At 42.9% G+C, this 16,579-nt stretch overlaps 1 protein-coding gene across 2 annotated transcripts in view; it reads right to left on the bottom strand.

Moving 5' to 3' along the window:
* Positions 1-7,509: 7,509 nt before the first annotated feature.
* Positions 7,510-16,579, bottom strand: part of CA12 (carbonic anhydrase 12) — a 147,354-nt gene continuing 138,284 nt past the window's right edge. For both annotated transcript variants that reach the window (XM_029575777.1, XM_029575776.1), the window contains 2 exons: positions 13,892-13,979; positions 7,510-10,620 (listed from right to left, as the gene is read on the bottom strand). In XM_029575777.1, the coding sequence (XP_029431637.1) occupies positions 10,542-10,620; positions 13,892-13,979 (167 nt within the window). In that variant the 3' untranslated portion in view covers positions 7,510-10,541. The remainder of the gene's footprint in view (positions 10,621-13,891; positions 13,980-16,579) is intronic.

The raw sequence follows: 16,579 nt of genomic DNA, 5'->3' as shown, positions 1-16,579 counted from the left end.
CACGCCAAATAACTGGAAGAAAGCTGCCTGGAAGGTGATTTCCCTGTTGCAAGAGATCGGCTGGGTGGTGAACCTAGTGAAGAGCAGTCTTCAGCCTATTCAATCGCTGGAATTACCTGGGAGTTCGTTTCGTCAAGCAGCAAGGCAAGGTGTTTCTGCTGGAGGCTCGGATTCAGACGTTGTTAGCCCATATCCGCCTCTTGTTTTCAACTCTGCGCCTGACTGTATGGGCTTCTCTACTTAATGGTGGTGACCCTGGAAGTGGTACCATGGGCAAGGATGCATATGCGTCCTCTTCAGCGCTCCCTGCTGTCTTGGTGGAATCTGCAGTCCCAGGACCAATCGATTTGGCTCCACCTACCAATGGAGGTCTCTTTCCAACTGCCCAGCAGGCGAATTATCTACGGACGGGTGTCTCCCTATTACCACCGAACTGGCTGGTACTGACAATGGATGTGAGTCTCTTTGGTTGGGATGCTCACTGTCAGGTGCTGATGGTGCAAGGGCGCTGGAGTGCAGAAGTGTCTCTCCTGAACACTGATCGGCTGGAAGCCAGGGCCATCCGGTTGGCATGTTTACAGTCTGGCGGTAGACTGCAAGGTCAATCAGTCCGCCTAATGACGGACAATGCCACTATCGTGGCTTACATCAATTAGCAGGGAGTCACCAAGAGCCAACAGGTGTCGCTGGAAAATGGATCAACATGGAATAGACAGATATGATCTCAGCCTCGCACATTGCAGGCAAGGACAATGTAAGAGTAGACTTTCTCAACAGGGAGAGTCTGGACCCATGAGAGTGAGCATTGTCAGATGAGGCATTTCAACTGATTTGGGATCACTGGGGTCTCCCATTCCTGGACCTGTTGGCATCTCTGCGCATAACAAGGGTTCTGTGTTTCTTCAGCTACAAACGAGATCTGAAGTCATTGGGGATCGATGCCTTAGTGCAGGAGTGGACTAAAGACAAGTTGCTGTATGCCTTTCCTCCATGGCCCAGGTTGGGCAGATTGATTCAAAGAATCAAATATCTCAGGAAATTGGTAATTTTGGTTGCTCCAGAATGGCTCAGGTGACCGTGGTATGCAGATCTGTAGCGGCTTCTGGTGGATTTGCCTCTTCCACTTCCAGTGCACAGAAACCTGTTGCTGCAGGGACCTGTCCTTCACGAAGATTAGACTCAACTTTGTCTTATGGTATGGCCTGTGAAAGAGCTTGCTTGCCGAAGCATGGATATTCTGCGGCAGTGATTTCCACCTTACTAAGAGGTCACAAGTTCTCCACTTTCTTGGCCTATGTGCGAGTTTGGCAGGTGTTTTGAGGCCTGGTGTGAGGATGGAGGTGCTCTTCCTTCCTTGGGCATAATTACGCTCCTTTTGGAATTTTTGCAGGATGGCTTGAATAAAGGGTCTTATAAAATCTGTGTCCATGTATGTGCGCCGGGAACCACGCGCACCTTTTAAAATCTACCCCTTAGAGTTCAAGTGGCAGCCTTAGCTTTTTTCAAGGTAAAGTGCACGGGGTCTCCCTAACTTTGCATCCAGATGTGGTCTGTTTTTGTTTTTGTTGTTTGTTTTTTTTTTTAGAGAAGTAAAGTGCATCATCTTGTATGGAAAATGTGTCCCTCCTGGAACTTTAACTTATTTATTTATTTATTTATTTATTTATTTATTTATTTATTTATTTATTGGTTTTTATATACTGACATTCTTCGGAACATCATGACGGTTTACATTGCAACGGATTAACAAAAGAGTGAAACTACAATAAACAGGGAGGGGGAGCAGTGAGAGAAAGAGGAGTGAGGACAGCAGTAGGAAAGAGGAGATGAATAGGAACACTCGAACATTCAAAGCATGTGAATTAACTAAAGGGATATATATACATATTAGATGAAAAAATACTAGATCATAGATGGCAGGGACTTAGTGTTATGGGTACTCTGAGGTTCTCTATTTGAGCTGTTGACAGACACCGCTGAACGATCTTACTCTGAAGGTGGTCTTTTTGGTAGTAATTTGCTCAGCCAGGAACATTTTGGAATTTCAGGCCTTGTCGGGTCGGTATCCCTTTATTTAGTTTACTGAGGATGGGGTGTCATTGTGCATGTGCCTTCATTTTTACAGAAGGTGGTTTCCACTTTTTACCTCGGTCAGACGCTGGAACTACCAGCTTTTAGAAATTTGGATTCGGCAGATCCGCATTGAGCCTTGTTGCGCTATCTCAAGGTTACAAACGGGTTCCAGAGATCTGATCTGACGTTCTATTTAGTGAAGCAAAAAAGGCTATAAGGCTTCCAAGGCTACAATTGCATGGTGGCTGAAAGAGGCAATGGGTATGTGTGTATATTTGTAAAGGACAACCAATTCCCGAGGAGTTGCATGCACACTCTACTGGGGCACAGGTGCCCTCCTGGCTAGATATCCATTGGTTTCCCTGCAGGAGATCTGTTGGGTGGCAACTTGGTCTTCGCTACACACTTTCACCAGATCTTACCTACTGGATGTTCAGGCACCAGAAGAGGCGCGTTTTGGAGAGTGTGTGCTGCGGGCTGGTCTCTCTTTTTCTGTCCAGTTTAGGGGAGCTTGGGTACATCCCATGTGTCTGGACTGATATCTATCTGGAAAGACTGATCTCTCTTTATGTATGTAACGAGTGGAGAAATTGTTTTATCTGTTGTGGTGCGGGAGGTTTCAATCCCCATTATTGATGAAAGACTTAGGGGCCCCTCCTTTCCCCTACTTATTTGGGGGGGGGGGGGGGGGAGGCACGGAGGTGAACCTAGGTTTTTGACTTTGAACTCATCTTGGCTTGGTACACTATATTAAGTAGCAGTGTCAGTAAAACTTTCTCCTCTGCCTCCATCTGTTGGTAGGGAAGAATAAACCCATGCATCTAGACTGACCTGTGCTGTTCCAGGAACAAAAATTAGTACATAACCAATTTTTCTTTATTAGGTGATTTAATTACATCTATGTATTCATTGCATACATGGATCTAAAAAGTTCCCCTGCCCAAATCCTCATGTCCCCCAACTTGCTGGAAATATGATGTGGATCAGATGGAAAACAGTTACTAGGTGGTGATATTGCATATAAGTAGTTGTGATAGGTATGAATCTTTCCCCCCCCCCCCAAAAAAAAGTGCCACGTCATGGTCCTTATTGGATCCCCTGACATGTTATAAAAATTTGGTGTATCTCAGATGTAAAACAAAGTTATTAGAGGGGGACAATTGCTTGTGTCTATTTGTGGAATACATAGATTAAAAATAAATAAATAAATATACACAACTGTCAGAATCCTCATGCCCTGAAAATTTGGTGGGGCTAGGACCCTGACAGGTAGACTTACTGGTGGGGGACAGACACGCAGATAGGTGATTGCATAAGCCTCCCTCCCTTTGGAAAGTGGATAAAATTATTTACAGGTCTATCCAGTAAAGTGCGGCCGCGTTTACCCCGCTCCTAACCCAAGTTCTACTCACTTTCCGGCCGCGTTAGCCCTTCCTGCGATCCACAACCCCCTTTAACCTACCCTTACCGCGTTGCGAAGATGGACGCCTGCACGGCCGCTGAAGACGTGGCATCACGGCATGTGACGCCACGTCTTCAGCGGCCGTGCAGGCGTCCATCTTCGCGAGCAGGTGGAGGCAGGAGAGGTCGTTCGATGTCCGGAGGGGCTGCAAAAAGTAAGTCGCTTCGCCGCTTTACGCTGCCAGTCCCTTCTTCCCTCCTCCGGGAGCAAGGCTGCTTTTCGCACCCTGCTTCGCGAGGAGGGGAGAGGAGACTGGCACGGGGGAAGCCACGATGTCCGGAGGGGAGCTGGCAATCCCGACTTCCTGGTATCTGTCAATTCAAATGACATTTGAAATGACAGATACCAGCGTGGCCGTGAAGCGTTAGGCCCGCGCACCCAGGATACTGTATAGGCGCTCTATACAGTAAAATGGGTTGCGCGGGCCTAACGCTTCACGGACGCTTCTTAGACGCAGCTTGCATTTGCAAGCTATTTACATACAGGATCGAGCGGTAGGTGAGCTGCACTGTGCGTGCGGCAACCGCGGGTGCGCCAGGCACTAACGCAGCTCTTCCTACCGCTCGTTACTGGATAGACCTGTTAGCTAGAAAGAGCCAAACAGTGTTAGAGAGGTTGCACTAATTTAGGTAAAAAGTTAAGAGACAGAAAAATGATTGAAGTAAACCATCAGTTTGTTGCATTTAGCGCAATGTAGGTTAGACCTTTTAACAATCTTACTTTTTCACAGGGTAATATAAAGTAATTATTTGTTATTTTGTAGGTGCTGATTCATTACAGTTGCAAATATTTTCCTTCTAGGAAGTCTTCTTTGCTTAAATCTAATTAGGCAGTAAAACACCAGTTAGATGTTTCTCACTGATCTAAGAACCCCTGGGCAGGTGTTATGACTGAAGTTGCTGCCCTTAACTCGGATGCATTCACTGTAGATAATCCCCTGTTTACAGGGTTTCCACTGGAATGTCATTTGTTTTCCTTTTTGGGTAGATGAAGTAGCAGAGTGAGTTTCGGCTGTGTGTTAACATCATGGCTATTCAACTTTAAATGTATGTGCAGTAAAACCTAATTAATCCCAATGGGTTTGAAAAGCTTCAGGTAAAGCAACAATGCACACATTTTTGTTTTGTTTTGTTTCATTGGAGGACCTTTTTCATTTTGTGTTTGTTTTAATGTGTACTAACATGAAAATTAATGTGGGGGGGGGGGGGGGGGGGGGGTTTTTGATTGTTTTTTTTTTTTTTAAGGCCATGAAACGTAACCTGTTTCTGTGTCATTTTCAAACTAAAGCGCATCCATGGAGTTATATCTAGGGAACATCTGTTGTGAATGAAAAAATGTACTGTGGCCAGCAACCACATCAGTGCTATTTCCCTTTTGATCTGTGCAGGAAATGCAAGAAAACTATCACAGCTGCAAGCTGAATGAGGTATAGGCCACACAATTTATATCTCATCTGTGTAACTTTAGGATGTTATGGTCTGTAATGTCTTTTTTTATGGATATAAGCCATGAAAAAGCCTTTATATGACATCTATTAAACTAGCTGCTGTGTTCCATCAAGATAGATGGATGGATAGATAGATAGATATCTATAGATATCTATCTCTACCCATCCTAGAGGCTAGGGAACTGTACATTGGGCTCTCGGGCACTGCCCTATTGCACAAATGGCCAGTCTGCCCCCGCATATGTGCATATTCTTTGATGTCAAACTGGGCTGCGTACACCATTCAGTCAGTGATTTCACCAATTCATGACTGTGCACTCATGTCAAGGCCTTTCTTATCCAGAGCTACCACCTTTCTGCCTCGAAGGGTTATTTTTATTTTGAGAAAGCATGATCCAGAGGAGCTGACTTAATCACTGTTGTGGGGTTAAAAGCTTTCAGAATAATTGTAAAATGATTTAGTTGGTGGTGGTTAATGCTGAGCTTTTCCTCTCTGTATTCAACACTGGGATGACGTCTTGCTCATCAGACTGAGGAGGTTTTCAGCATTTTTCCATGTTGCCATATTTCAGAATATCCCTCAGAGGGTCCATGGGTCAGTTAGTAGGAGAGGAACTTGCTGGTTCATCTCAGCATATACATAGATAGATAAGCCTTATGACCTTGGGCAAGTCACTGAACTCTCCATTGCCTCAGATACCGATCTAAATTATAAGCCCTCTGGAAAAGAGACCTATGTACTGTAGCAGAATTGTAACTGATCTTGAGCATAGGTTTGGAAAGGTGAGTAACTAAATCTAAAAGTACTTTAAAATTCTTGCTAGCGGGTAAATTGACCTTGCTCTACATTTGACAATCAACATAGGCAAAACAGTTAATGCAATCTGCAGGATGTGAAAAAGTTTGTGGGATGTCCTGGAACACAGGTACTTGGCAAGTGGTTGTGCAGCAGCCTAATTTCCAAAATTTGTATGTCAAGTCTTTATACCGAGGCATTGTGTGATGTATGAGAGCATTGTTGGGCAATGTTCAGATATACCTGGAAGAGAAAGATGTTAAGCAACCTGAACTAGTGGAGAACTTCCCCTCTCCTGCCACAGCAAGCAACTGTAGCAACCAGCCAACGGTATAGTCCCACCTATAGCTCTAAGCATGAGAAATCTATTTAAGAAGCTAATTTTGAGATATGGACTTCAGGAGAGAGAGGATTGGGAAGTAAGATAACTTGTGAATTACTGTACAGTGAGGGAAATGATAAATGGCCTGAACTATGGGAAGGAAGAATCCAGGTTACTTTTCTATTTTCCAGCAGGATCTGGAACAGTTAAATGTTAGAATTACATTATATTCATTTTGTACAGTGGAATTATTAGGCAAAGGCAGAATGTGCTCTTTCTTGAGCTGAAGTAATATGGTGAAAGTCAAATTACACAATGCCTACCTCGACATGATAGTTATTTACCACGCCTACTTCTCTCTTCTGCCTTTCTAGTCATCAGGCCTTCAACCCTCCCATGGATGCCATAGATATAATACCCAAAAGATTATCATGTGCAGGAAAATGACACGGCCATTTTCTCTGAAAAGAGCTTGTAGGTATCTTGTAGTTTATGATCTGGACTATTTTTTGCTTTTGGTTTGCTTTTTAAGGGTTTGCAAACTCTGATCTTTCCCTAGTTGTAAAGCCTGATAGGATTTTGATTGCATATCCAACTTGTAGGTGGATGCAGTATCAGCATGGGAAAAATAGGTGCTCATGATTGAGCACCCCCTTTCCTATCACATACCCATCCGCCTCTCCCGGGTGCGCGATGCAGTAGGCTAATGAGCCGCTGTGTTAAAAAGGTGCTGCTAGGGGAAATTGTGTGGCGCTAGCACCTCTTTGGCATTGAGCACCCAGGAGAAATGGCTGTAGGTGGATTAGGAAAAAACGGACGCTCAATTTTATGAGCATCCATTTTCCTAACTTGTGCACAGCCACGGGTTAGGCAAATGGACGCTCTTAAATTGAGCATCCGTTTTCTTAACCTGACTGCCATCAAGATTTTTTTTTTTTATTTTTCATGTTACTGTTTGCTGTAGTTCCTCTGACTTATCAGTGATGTTAAGTTGAAGGAACCACAGAAAAGCAGTATTTTTTGCTTTTTTTTTTAAACCTTTTCAGGCTCCTCAAGACTTAATACCAGCTCTGAGGCTGGTAAATTTGAGGGTTTTTTAAGTGGGGGCGCACTTATTTTTTACATAAGCGGGTACTAGCTAATAGCCTCATCAACATGGCATTTACATGCAATGAGCGCTATTAGCTATGTACTGGGTTGGATGGACATTTTGGTGTTATGGATGTACATTCAACTGTGGGTTAACCTCTGCGCTAGCCTGAGCGCACGCTATTGCATTGGCCTGCGGGTATTAATGGAAATTACTAGAAGCAGTCCTTCTCCAGTTTGAAAGGAAAAGTAAGGTACTACTTAAATTGTACAGAACCAGATCACATCTTTTTTTTTTCTTTAAAACAGAGATTGGCTTCTTAAATTAGTAATATTTTATTACATTTCTCATGTTTGCATAAGTTATTACAATCATACTGAAAACCATTTCATGTGGAATAGATGCAGTCTTATTCTAACAGAACAAGATATCACCGTAGGCATAAGCAGCTCTTGCAATCAACCATGCTGGTAGAACGTGAGACTGTATCTTTTGCAGAGGAAGTAAAGAAGAGTGCAGCAAACCAAAAAAAAAGAAAAAGCCCTCGCCCACCCATATAAAGCAAATAGTGAATGGTGAAAATGTAGAGGATTGTGAGAATCTCATAAGAACATAAATCCAGTGCTATTTCTAATGGGTTTTAATCAGTGCATGTGAAATCTAAGAGGGCTGATTGGCTGGATTTTGCATAAAGATAGCTTAAATTGTAAACCGTGTTTAACAGTGCAGACAGATTATCGCATTAACAGCAGTGAGTGAAACTGGTACTGTTAGTTCCTTTTCTTCAAAATCTTTAGCTAGTACTCAGCACTGTTTCTAGGCACTTGCTGTTGAAACATATACAATAATTCTCAATAGGTTCTTCTAACCAGTTGCTAAGAGGAGGTATATTAGGTTTCTATTATTCTTAAAGCATTTAGCAGAACAAGCTATGATGTAAAATAAGATTACGGTGGTTGAAAAATGATTTGCTTTCAAGTCACATTTTATTTTGTTAAGATGGTTTTTGTTTGCTAGGCTAACACTGCACTAAGCTCTTTTCATGTTGATGATATGAAAATAAAGAGCAAAGCTTGGGTCGCAGCAGCTGAGTTAGAGCTCCACTGGCATAGACTTAAAAAACTTGCTTAGATGAGTGAAGCAGTCAAGCACCGCATGGGAGGTATCAGTTGTACATTGTACGCTATGAAGGTGAGTTGTGTTACTAGAGGATACGCTAGGAGGTTTGTTTTTATTTAACAGTGTTCTTCCAAAATAGTTTAAGTTCTGAGCACAAAGTAATGCCCAATATATATATATATATATATATAAAAATTAAACAAAAATGATATAAAAACAATGACATAAAATTCTCAACAATAAACAATTGTAAGGCAGTCTCACATACCCCTAACTTATGTACAGTAGAGTTAAAAACAACTGTCTGTTTTTCAAAGGGATTTAAAAGGGAAAGGACTTGGAGATGACCTTAATGTTGCTTGCTGATGTTCTTTCCTTCTCACCACAGGTAAAACTAAGATACTTTAAAAAAAACATATTCCCCAAATGCACAAACTGGAAGAAATCTCTTTATGGAATAGATCATTGCCTTAAAAAAAGAAAAACACACTATCTTTGCCACTGCCTGCTCCCACATTTTAAAAATCAGTTTCAATAAAATGGGACTAAATCTATTACAGTATTTTTCAAGAGGATCTGACTTACTGCTAAAAATCACAGCATTTCTGCATTAGGCTTAAACAAGAAGGAAAACTCCAGTCATCTTGGGAGCAGTTTTCAGCAGCTTGCCCATATCCAAAGGGTCATAGGTACACGGGAGTGGATTTTCAATGGAGGGACTGTCCTGGGTAGCTTTTCCTTTGAAAATCTCTGCCTTAAAGCACAGGCTCAGACACTCGCCCCTGCTGATTGTGCAGGCAGCCCAGTGGGGAGAAGATAGTGGGCGGATGTTTGAAAATGGGAATATGTGCGCTCTGTTTTCCTGCACTGATCTAGACACTGCGCCTTCCTCTTTAATCTCTCTAAAAGGGTGGCTGCTGTGGAAGCTCCAAGTACTTTTAGGCAGGCAGACAGTGGCAAATTTGAAATACAGCAAGTTGTCAGGTGAATGATGTTGGAAAATTGATCCCCCCTTAAGGAAATTCAGCAGGTGGCATATAAAGGAGGCAATCTTCAGCAGGGTGGGTAGTTTGACGGTCCATAGGTACTTTCATACCACAGACCTTCAAGCTAACCTTCAACCAGAAACCTTGCAGATAGTTTGTTTTTAACAATTTGCTCCTGGGAGATGTGACAGTAGAAGAGCAGCCATGTGCAGGATCCAGGCAGGAATATCCCTCCCCCCTTTCCTGTAGGAGGTGGGACAATGTTCAGTCCCCACAATCATCCCATTTTTCTCCCTCAGCACTGGCTCTCTTCAAATCCTTGAAATGCAATGAGACGAGGATCAGTGCACGTGACAATGTTCCTTAGAAATCAGCAGAAGCAAAGGCTGGCAGAGCAGTGCAGCCCAAGGAGAACCGGAAGAGGGAAAATGAAGGCAACATCTTAGCACATTGGAGGTGAAACTGTTGGTCTCTCACCAGCTGACAAAAAAAGATGCTTCGCAGAGGAATTCAGCCAGAAAGCAGACCTCTCTTCCCACTGCTATCAGCTGGAGAGCCTGCTGTGCCCAGCATAGTTATTGGGAAGAGGGTTTTTCTTTAAAGAAAAGCTTTACAGCAAGCGTTCCAGTGTACAGCTCTGTGAACCATTCCTGCTTGCACTGGAAACAGGACCAGCCATATCTGGTCATGTAAGATTTCCTTCTTGCACAGGCTGGAACCAAATGGTTCAGTCATTCTGCTCTGTACCTGTCACCTTAACTCTCTGCTGCCTGAATGCTTCCTCAAAAAAATAATGGACTTGTGAACATGAAGCATGTAGAGGGTTAAAATTGCCTGGGTCTGCACCACAGAGGGCTGAGAAATGTTTGTGCTCAGATTTAAATGCAGTCAGATGTCACTCATGTCTGCAGGTACCTCCTGCTTCTGCCGTGTTATTCTCAGCCAGCCTGGATGCTTTCTGAACTCTGTTGCAGAAGACTGGATACATGGACTCCCAGCACCTCTTCACTGGCTGTGAGCGAGTGGGCAGTGTATTTTGTGCCTCTAATGTCTCATCTAATTCCACTTTGCATGAAGTGGAATTAAAGAGAAATTCCGTGGTGGGCTTTGCTTGCTGCAGGAAGTCTTAGGCAAGTTCTGCTGCAGCTGTGCTTGTTCTGCCCAATCCCAGCTGCCTCGCTTGCATTTTGTTACAAAGTTCCTTGTTCCTGTCCTCCCAGACCGGATGGCCACTGCACTCCGGGGCTTACACTTTGGAGACATCCTCCTCTGTGTTAGCAGCTGGCTTGTAGATAACACCTTGATTGTCATCATCTCTTTTAATGCTGCAACAAAATAATATGGTCAGAAAGCCCTTCCTGGTTTCCTTCTCTCACTAGTTGCCAATTGATCATATCTAGGCCTGCATTTGAACCAAAGTTATTCCCCCCTCCCCATCAACATTCTACCTCCATGGAAGGGAAATAGAATTGCACTAAAAGCAACAACTGTAACAAACCTAACTCTGCTTTACATCATGGACAGTGGCTTCCCTATCTGCTTACAGAAATATTGTGAGTTAAGAACCGTGGTTGCTATGTTAGTCCACTCGAATGCATAGAAACGAAGGTTACATAGAAACAAAATAAGGTGCTACTTTTTATTATTATTTTTTTTTTTTACTAACCTTTGGGAGTGCTCTCTCCCTTCCTCAGGTCAGAAAAGAATTCACATCATCTTTTTTTTTTTTTTTATTTGTTAACCTTTATCTCTGACCTAACTTCAAGGTATTGTGAAGTACACTGCTAAGAAGGTAGGCAGTCTACTAATGCTTGTGTTTGAATGTTATAATAAAGTGAAACTACATGAAGAAAAGCTGGAGTCCGTGGGTTTCCTGACTTCAGTGAGTGAAGTTTGCTCAGTCATCCTCACATGGTGTCAGGTTGGGGATTTTTTTCTTAGCTTGCCACAGAAAAAAAAACCCCCAAGTCTTCAGAGGAGAAAAGTGAAAGAGAAAGCTTTGTGTTCAGCCTGTCAAGAAGTTGTAGGCAAAGCAGTACTCTTAGAAGGCTGTACAAGAGCACATAAGTAAAGCAGTTAAATTGTGTGGAGCAAAAAATCTGTACACCCTGCCTAGGAAGGGGGCTAGAACAGAAGAAAAGTGCTGCTAAGGCTGCAGAGCACTGAAAGTAAAAGCTGGCTCAAAGAAGAGCTCCCAAGAAAAATTTTGAAACTGCCTTTAACAGAGAGTGGTCTATGGGGCCTGGAAGGTAGTTTAGTTTTTTCCAGCAGACAAAGGAGGCAACGCCATCTGGAGTAAGGGCTTGTACTCAGTGTAGTTGGCACTGGACATACAAGATGTTTTTCTCTTTACCTTTTATGCAGAAAAATAAGGAGAGAAAATAGTGGTTCAAAGAAGCAGTGCAGAAACAGAGTGTGATCCCTATAAAGACTGCAGCTGCCAAAGGCCTGGGAAGTACTACGGAAAACCTGGTCTGCAGCCAGTGGGTGTATTTCAGTACAGGTGAAGGAAGGGAAGCTTAAGTGTTTGGGAAAAATGAGCAACCATGTACTTTTCTGTGGTGGGAGTTCCCACCTCTCTAGAGCCAGATGGAAGAGAGAGAAGCTGGGGCTGGAAGTATGGCAGCTAGAGAAGCAAGCCAAGGCAATAAAGCTAGAGAATCCACTCCCAGATCTTCTGCCTATACAAAGGAGTAAATGCCTTGAGCTAGATGAAGAATGCCTACAGCTACTGGGTGAGATAGACAAGACGCTAGCAGAGATGTCCTGTGTGGTGACAGTTGTGACAACCTGCTAAATAGACCAGTAGATTAAAAAAAAGCTGGAAGCAGAGTTCAAAGCAAAAGACTGAAATACCAAAGAGCTCACTGGGGAACTCTCAAGAGTGGTCTGAGGGAAGAGGCAACACAGACTGTCCAGAAGGAAGCAGGGAGAAGCCTGAGTAGGGTACTGCAGAAAGGCCCAAGGATGACACTATAGAAAGTTCAGAGGGAAGTACTGTAGGGTGCCCAAACACCACCACTGCAGAATGGTCGGAGGGAGGTACTGCAGATAGTCTGCATTGATGAGGCAGGAAATGCCATGCCAATAGATTGGCAAGAACCTGCAAAGGGAGGCACTGTAGAATGGCCAAGTGAGACTCCCAGAGAGAGAGGCTGCAGAGAGGTGCCACGAAGTGCCCAGAAGGGAGCAATACTGAACGGCCTGCTGGTTGCAGCATCGATGGGCCTATGAAAGGTAGCATAGAGAGTGGCGTGGTAGAGAAGCCTGAGAGCGACGCTGCAGATTGGCCAGACAGAAGTGTGGCATAGGAGCCAGTGAGAGGTGCTGTGGAATGGCAGAGGGTGGTGATCGTGACAGTGCAGAGAAGGCACAAGTCATTGAAGGAAGAGTGAAGAATACTCCCTACAAGGCTCACAGCCGGTCCAAAGAGTCCCACTAGGGTGGAATTAGAACCTGAAGCCAGCAATGGACGCAAAGGATGGGGGGTACACACTGGGTGAACAGCCCAGTGGGTGGTGATACTAGTACTGTCTGGGGGTAACTCTGTTTGGGGGGTGAGCATGACCCCAAGCTTAGCTGGAGGGAGCCCAGATGAAGGGGATGTGAAGCACTTCCCTGGATGGAATCCAAGGTGAGTGAAAATGCTCGGAAGTGATCATGTTTTCCCACTTTTTTCTATGTGGGATCAGGCATTAGGCTGGTAACTTTAAAACCTGCAGGAAGAGAAAGCTCTGTGGCCGGGACCCTTCCGGGAAGGGAATAAGATTGTGAACCCAGCTGGGATCAGAAGGCCCCTATGTCTGCAGGAGAAGGAAGCTCCTGTAATATCTTTGGCCTAACTTGAAGGTATTGTAAAGTACACTGCTACGAAGGTTGGCAGTCTACTAATGCTTGTGTTTGAATATTATAATAAAGTGAAATTGCATGAAGAAATCCGGAGTGTTTTCTCACTCCAGAGAGTGAAGTTTGCTCAGTCATCCTCACATGGGGGTAATGGCTAATGTCCTCATCTACATGCAATTAACATCGGACAGGCCCTAGTGGGTTCACATGTGTTAGGACATGAGTTTTGGACGCACTAATCTCCTTACTGCATCTGGTGCTATTCTAGCATGTCCAAAACACGTTTATCACGTGTAAATCCATGTGATAGGCTGGGCACACTTTATTGCATCAACCCCATTCTGTGGACAAGACGAGGAAAACATACTGTGGCATGCCAGAGAAGTAACAGCCAGCATGGGGCAAGCGTAAAGCAGCTTTCTGAACAGAGAGCTATGAAACTTACAGACTTCCCCCTACTTTCTGATTACGAGTACATTATTTAACCCTCCTCTACTCAGAATTATATTGCATACTTTGGGAAGAGACAGTGTAACATATGATGTATGCTGTACAGCGCCATGTACAAAGAGCTCTTTGTAAGTTATATTTTCACTACAGCTAGCATAGAACAGCAGCAAAAGATCAAGAATGGACGGGAATCAGGGCCACCACCACCCGGTACATAAATCGGATGCTTCTTTTAGAGAATGCCAAGGCTTTGCTGGCTCTAGTCACAGTCATCCTTTAACCAAAAGTCACAGAACTTACCTCCTTTTCTTTCGAAGCATCCAGCAAGTTACTCCAGTAATGATAGAAACCCCAAGAACACTGGCTAAGACAACAGAAAGGACGACACCTAATCCAGGGAAAACAAACAACCCACAATTAATCTCTTCCAAATGGTTACTCCAACGCCTTCCTCTGGTTTGATGTGCATAAACAGTTGAGCATGATCTACCCAACACATTCTTTCAAGGTTGTTAAAATGACAAATTTATTTATTTAAAATCTTTTCTATACCGTCTTTAAGTTATTTACCATCACAACGGTTTACAAAACAGGCACAAATAGTTAAAACGTAATAGAAGTGCCAATAATGATTCGGTTACAAAGACTTCAAATATAATGACTAATTGATGAGTTACGTATATTTGTCCTTTAGATACATGTTTCATGGTTGAGTTACATGTAAAATTGCGACCAAATTATATTTCTAAATAAAATATTACAGTATTTTTTAAAAAACAAGGGCCTAGCAAAACAAAACTACCCCGACCACCTCACACTATTCAATAGAGAGTCAAAACACCACACTACTCTGTGAAACGAAGTTTCAATAAATGCAATCTATGAATTTAAATACAAACTTTAATATCTAATAGTCATATCACCTAATGTATCATATTTCCCAAATTATTTTGTTTAAAATGCTACTGAAACTGTTAGTTTCACAGAGTAGTGTGGTGTTTTGAAACATGTACCTAAACAGGTAAATCCAAGGCTACATTGCCATTGTAAGCAGTTCGATAAGTGACGTTCGGGGATTTGATTTGCTTTCTTTCTCTAGGCCTAGCCTCTGAATGGAATTCTCTTCTTCAGAATTCTGTGAGCTTATGGGCTTTATCTTACTGAAGGGTCCAGGGATTTTGCCCAGTTGGTTCATATGGGGAAAAAAATGACAGTTTGGTAACAGGTTCTGCACTATTTTTTTAGTCTATCAGTGTCTTTACTAAAACAAAATTCAGATGCTTTCAGGAACACAGAAGTTTCTCTTCATATCCATCAAAAATAGAGCAAGCAGCTACAACATTTCATTTCATATTTATATATCACCCCACCAGGATAAACAATTCTGCCCAAGGTGACATACAACAATTTTAAAACAATTACAGATGCATAAAAAGTTATAACAGTAAAAAACTAAAAAAAAAAAAAAAATCCCTTCTCCAGTTCTACTCTCCCAATTTGTCTTAAAACAACAATAACTTTTTCCACATTTTTCACTAGTTATCCTAAGAAAAAAAGAAATGGAAGAGGAAAGAAAGGACTGACAACTTTTCAAAACTCATCCTAATCTCTGCCTACATTAGCCCCGCCCCCTTAGCCCTGCTGATAAAGCCAGTACCTTCTTTCTAAAGGCTAAATAAATCGTCTCCAGATGAATCTCCACTGGGCCTGAATTCCAAAGTTCCGGCCCAATTACTGACAAAATCCTTCCATGGCTAACTACCCCTGTGCACGTCCCTCCTAGGTGAAACCTGTAAAAATGCTCTATTTACTGACCTTAACGTCTTCTCTGGAACAAAGCTCAATAACTATTGTAAACACCCAGCTCCTTTACCTTGTACTAAACTCATCAATTTAACCTGACCTGATATCTAACCGGGAGCCAATGTAGTTGGTGTAGCAAAGGAGATGCACTTATTCTTTGCTGATAAGCTAGCCTTGCTGTCATGTTCTAAACCACCTGTAAACAGCAGATACATTTGTCTGGTAACTCTATGAACAAGACAACACAACATCTGAATGCAAAGCAATGCATGCACTTACCGGGCAAGGACCTTTTACACATCTTTACAAAAGCAGAAAGGTGAACTGCTTTTAAGGTTTCTATTCATGTCTGTCAAAATTAGAAGATGCACTTACAATATCTGTGCTTAGAATAGGGCCTGGCTAAGAAACAACTGCTGCAATAAACTGAAGGAGCTCATGTTTCACTCTATCAAGCAAATCCCTGCAGGCAGAGCAGGTGTATCGTACAGCACATAAGGTAAAGGGGCTGCTGAATGAGCACTCAAGATAAACTGCCGCATGTATAGCAGGGCTCATTCAGTAAGGGTGCCATAGGAGTCAACTTTTCAAAATGATTGGGGGTGCTAAATGCAACACAAATCACCCCCTCCCTAGACACAATAAGGGAGTTTGCTTAACATAGGAGATGCTCAAGCATCCAGTGCACCTACAGAGCTGGCTGCTATGAAGGGCGCATATTGGATTTTTTGTATCATTCACTTTTCTACAATACATATTAATCACTGTCAAACACAACGCCATTAATTAGAAAACTGAAAAAGTTGGACTACCCCTATGTTGTTCCAAGGAATCTGAAGACAGCGTTCCTGAGATCTGGAGGTGCAGGTCTTTATCTTTCATCACATTTCTCTCTGACCAGAAGATGGCATTTCTCTCTGCTGCACGATGGCTGGTAAAGCCAGCTCTACGGACAGGCCCAAAAGGGGACCATGATGGAGACTTGATGTGGTCCAATTAATCAATTGGGAGAAGAAATAAAGACACCTGAAAAAAAAGTCTTTTCTGCTCAGTGTCGTGCTGGGCAGAAAGATGGACAAACAGCATGCCTTTTTCTTAGCAAGATGATCTTGTTGCTGAAGTCGGCCATTAAAAATGTAAAAAGGTAGCATGTGATCGTATAATCCCAGCCAAAGATAAAGACGA

Source organism: Rhinatrema bivittatum, chromosome 13 (assembly GCF_901001135.1).
Source record: "Rhinatrema bivittatum chromosome 13, aRhiBiv1.1, whole genome shotgun sequence".
Taxonomy (NCBI): Eukaryota; Metazoa; Chordata; class Amphibia; order Gymnophiona; family Rhinatrematidae; genus Rhinatrema; species Rhinatrema bivittatum.
The sequence above is the reverse complement of the archived record's forward strand: the minus strand, read 5'-3'. Positions and strand labels throughout refer to the sequence as shown.